At 34.7% G+C, this 2,845-nt stretch overlaps 1 protein-coding gene across 1 annotated transcript; it reads left to right on the top strand.

The window, feature by feature from the left end:
* Positions 1-975: 975 nt before the first annotated feature.
* LOC111083701 (ABC transporter G family member 21-like) lies at positions 976-1,655 on the top strand (the record flags this gene model as incomplete). The annotated part of the gene is made up of 2 exons (XM_022380348.1): positions 976-1,137; positions 1,486-1,655. Coding segments are annotated over exons 1-2 (300 nt in total), but the record flags the coding sequence as incomplete, so codon positions are not given.
* Positions 1,656-2,845: the final 1,190 nt, after the last annotated feature.

The following is a 2,845-nucleotide window of genomic DNA, read 5'->3' as shown; positions in this document are numbered from 1 at the left end:
AATATGAAATAATATTTTTATAGTGAGCATACAAAATCAGAAAAGAGAAAATATGAATGTGTAGTTTCATCAAAATTATCCCTCAGTTTAGATGAAACATTTGTTCAAGAACATAATGATTTGAATTATTTCAAAACTTACGAAAAATGATGATGATGATGTGACGAAGATGTTGCAGCAAGGAAGGAAGAGAAAACTTATACTAAATAATCTTTAGAACGTTATATAAAAATGAAAACCTTATCATTAAAATGTAACAGTTACTGTTGTAGAGACGTACTGGTTAACTTTCATCAGAGGCAACAATCTTAACACACTCGTTCATCAGTATTAACACTTCAAACACAATATCTGTCGTCAGTACTATCACTCGTAACACAATATATTCATCAATACTAACACTTGTTCATCAGTATTAACACTTCAAACACAATATCTGTCGTCAGTACTATTACTCTTAACACAATATATTCATCAATACTAACACTCGTTCATCAGTATTAACACTTCAAACACAATATCTGTCGTCAGTACTATCACTCGTAACACAATATATTCATCAATACTAACACTTGTTCATCAGTATTAACACTTCAAACACAATATCTGTCGTCATTACTATCACTCTTAACACAATATATTCATCAATACTAACACTTGTTCATCAGTATTAACACTTCAAACACAATATCTGTCGTCATTACTATCACTCGTAACATCGTGTTACATTTCTTTTCGCAATTTCATAATCTGTATTAACATTTAATACAGTATCTTTCTTTAACAGTCGTAACACAGTATCGTTCATTAGTGTTATCTTGTTATACAGCGTCACTGTTCAGTGTTAACACGGTATCATTAATTTCTGTAAACTTTGTCGATCACCACCAACACTTCGAACACAACGTTGATGTTACTTGTTTATAAATACTTGTAGCTACAGCCGGTGTTTGTTTGATCTTCACAGGCCCGAGGGGTCCGCCGTGCACCTGCACAACTCGGCTCCGATGCAGAGATCCCGACCAGCTGAGCTCGTCTTCCGAGCTGTGTGTGTCTCGTGTAGCGGAAAGCAGATTCTACAAGACGTCAGTGGAATGGTTCGTCCAGGTCAAGTGTTAGGGGTCATGGGACCGAGCGGTAGGTACAATAAACCATCCCAGGTCTTTGTACTTTTATATTCATGGTCATCGTTGTTAGGGTTCACTACCACTAGATCTTTCCTAGACATACAGTAGTTGTTTATTGGTATTTGTAGAGTGGTCAAACAAGTTTGGCGCTAACCAATAAATCTGATATTGTGTCTGTAATATCCATTCAGGTTCGGCAAGTCGTCGGACTACACATTTAAGTAGTTTAATGATTTTTGTTTTATATTTAGCTTTTCCCCCTATGAAACGTCGAGGTGATTATTACATTAACTGTCAGTCTGTTTTCCGTGCGTCTGTTTGTTTATATCTGACGTTAATGTTGCTATCTGTATTCCAGGCTCTGGGAAGACCACCTTACTTAATGCTCTGAGCGGCAGGCTGAAAACAGACTCGGGCCTGATCACCTTGAACGGAGAAACCCTTACTAAACAGCTGCGCAGAAAGATCTGTTACGTCATGCAACAGGATATCTTTTTCCCAGACCTCACTCTCCGCCAGACTCTCACAGTAAGAAATATTAGAATATAGAAACCTAGCGTTAAGAAACTTAATTTTAACTGTGATTTTCAGTAGATGTAGTACAGCTACTGAAAATCACAGTTAAAGTTCAAGGCCATTAATTTTAAAATCACAGTTAAAGTTCAAGGCCATTAATTTTCTACAGCTACTGAAAATCACAGTTAAAGTTCAAGGCCATTAATTTTCCAGTAGCTGTAGAAAATTAATCGGCCTTGAACTTTAACTGTGATTTTCAGTAGCTGTAGAAAATTAATAGGCCTTGAACTTTAACTGTGATTTTCAGTAGCTGTAGAAAATTAATAGGCCTTGGGTTTTGTTATGAAATTCATAATGAGTTTGTACTTATTTTTTGACTAAAGAGGTGGTCAGTGGTTTAGGTTAGAATATATGCATTGGTCATATATTGTTTATCAAGTTCTTCTTGTTTAAAGAAAGAAGTTATACAAAATATTTGTAAGATTTTTCAAACAACCACCATTTTGATTCTGGCGTTTGGTCGTGATTATTCACTTCTTACCATTACTCATTTCGGTTAACTTTAAGAGTTAAACTGTTATCCGTTATCACATGAGGCCAGTCCTTTGAGATTAAATACAGGGAATATTTTCTCGCTCTCCTGTAGCACGAGCAGTAGAGTTTCTCTGCAGTACACCACAGTTTGCGGCTAACCCTGTATAGCTGGCTTCTCCTATTTATCAGCGCAAAATTTTATGTATCGAATTTACATAAGGTCACGTGCTTGTGGGAGTGAGAATATTATAGCGTTAAAATTGTATTTAATACCAGCATTCAAAAGATCTTCTGTCTTTATTAGGCTTGTTTCGAATCTTCAAGTCAAAACTAAAAATAAAAACCGTTAACTGTAGCTTTGACTTGATTATAACAATGAAATATAAACTACTCAAATTCAAATATTTATACATCAAATGTAACATTTAAAAAATAAATGTGTTATATAGAGAATGGGAAAAAATGACGTGTATGGAATTTAAAATAGAGAATTGAAAAATGACGTGCATGGAGTTTTAAACAAAGAATGGTAAAAATGACTTGTATGGAGTTTTAAACAAAGAATGGTGAAAGATGACGTGTATGGAATTTTAAATAGAGAATTGAAAAATGACGTGCATGGAGTTTTAAACAGAGAATTGAAAAATGACTTGCATGGAGTTTTAAAC

The sequence above is a fragment of the Limulus polyphemus genome, unplaced genomic scaffold, assembly GCF_000517525.1.
Source record: "Limulus polyphemus unplaced genomic scaffold, Limulus_polyphemus-2.1.2 Scaffold10724, whole genome shotgun sequence".
Classification (NCBI taxonomy): domain Eukaryota; kingdom Metazoa; phylum Arthropoda; class Merostomata; order Xiphosura; family Limulidae; genus Limulus; species Limulus polyphemus.
Note: the sequence above shows the minus strand (reverse complement) of the source record. Positions and strands in the feature narration are given on the sequence as shown.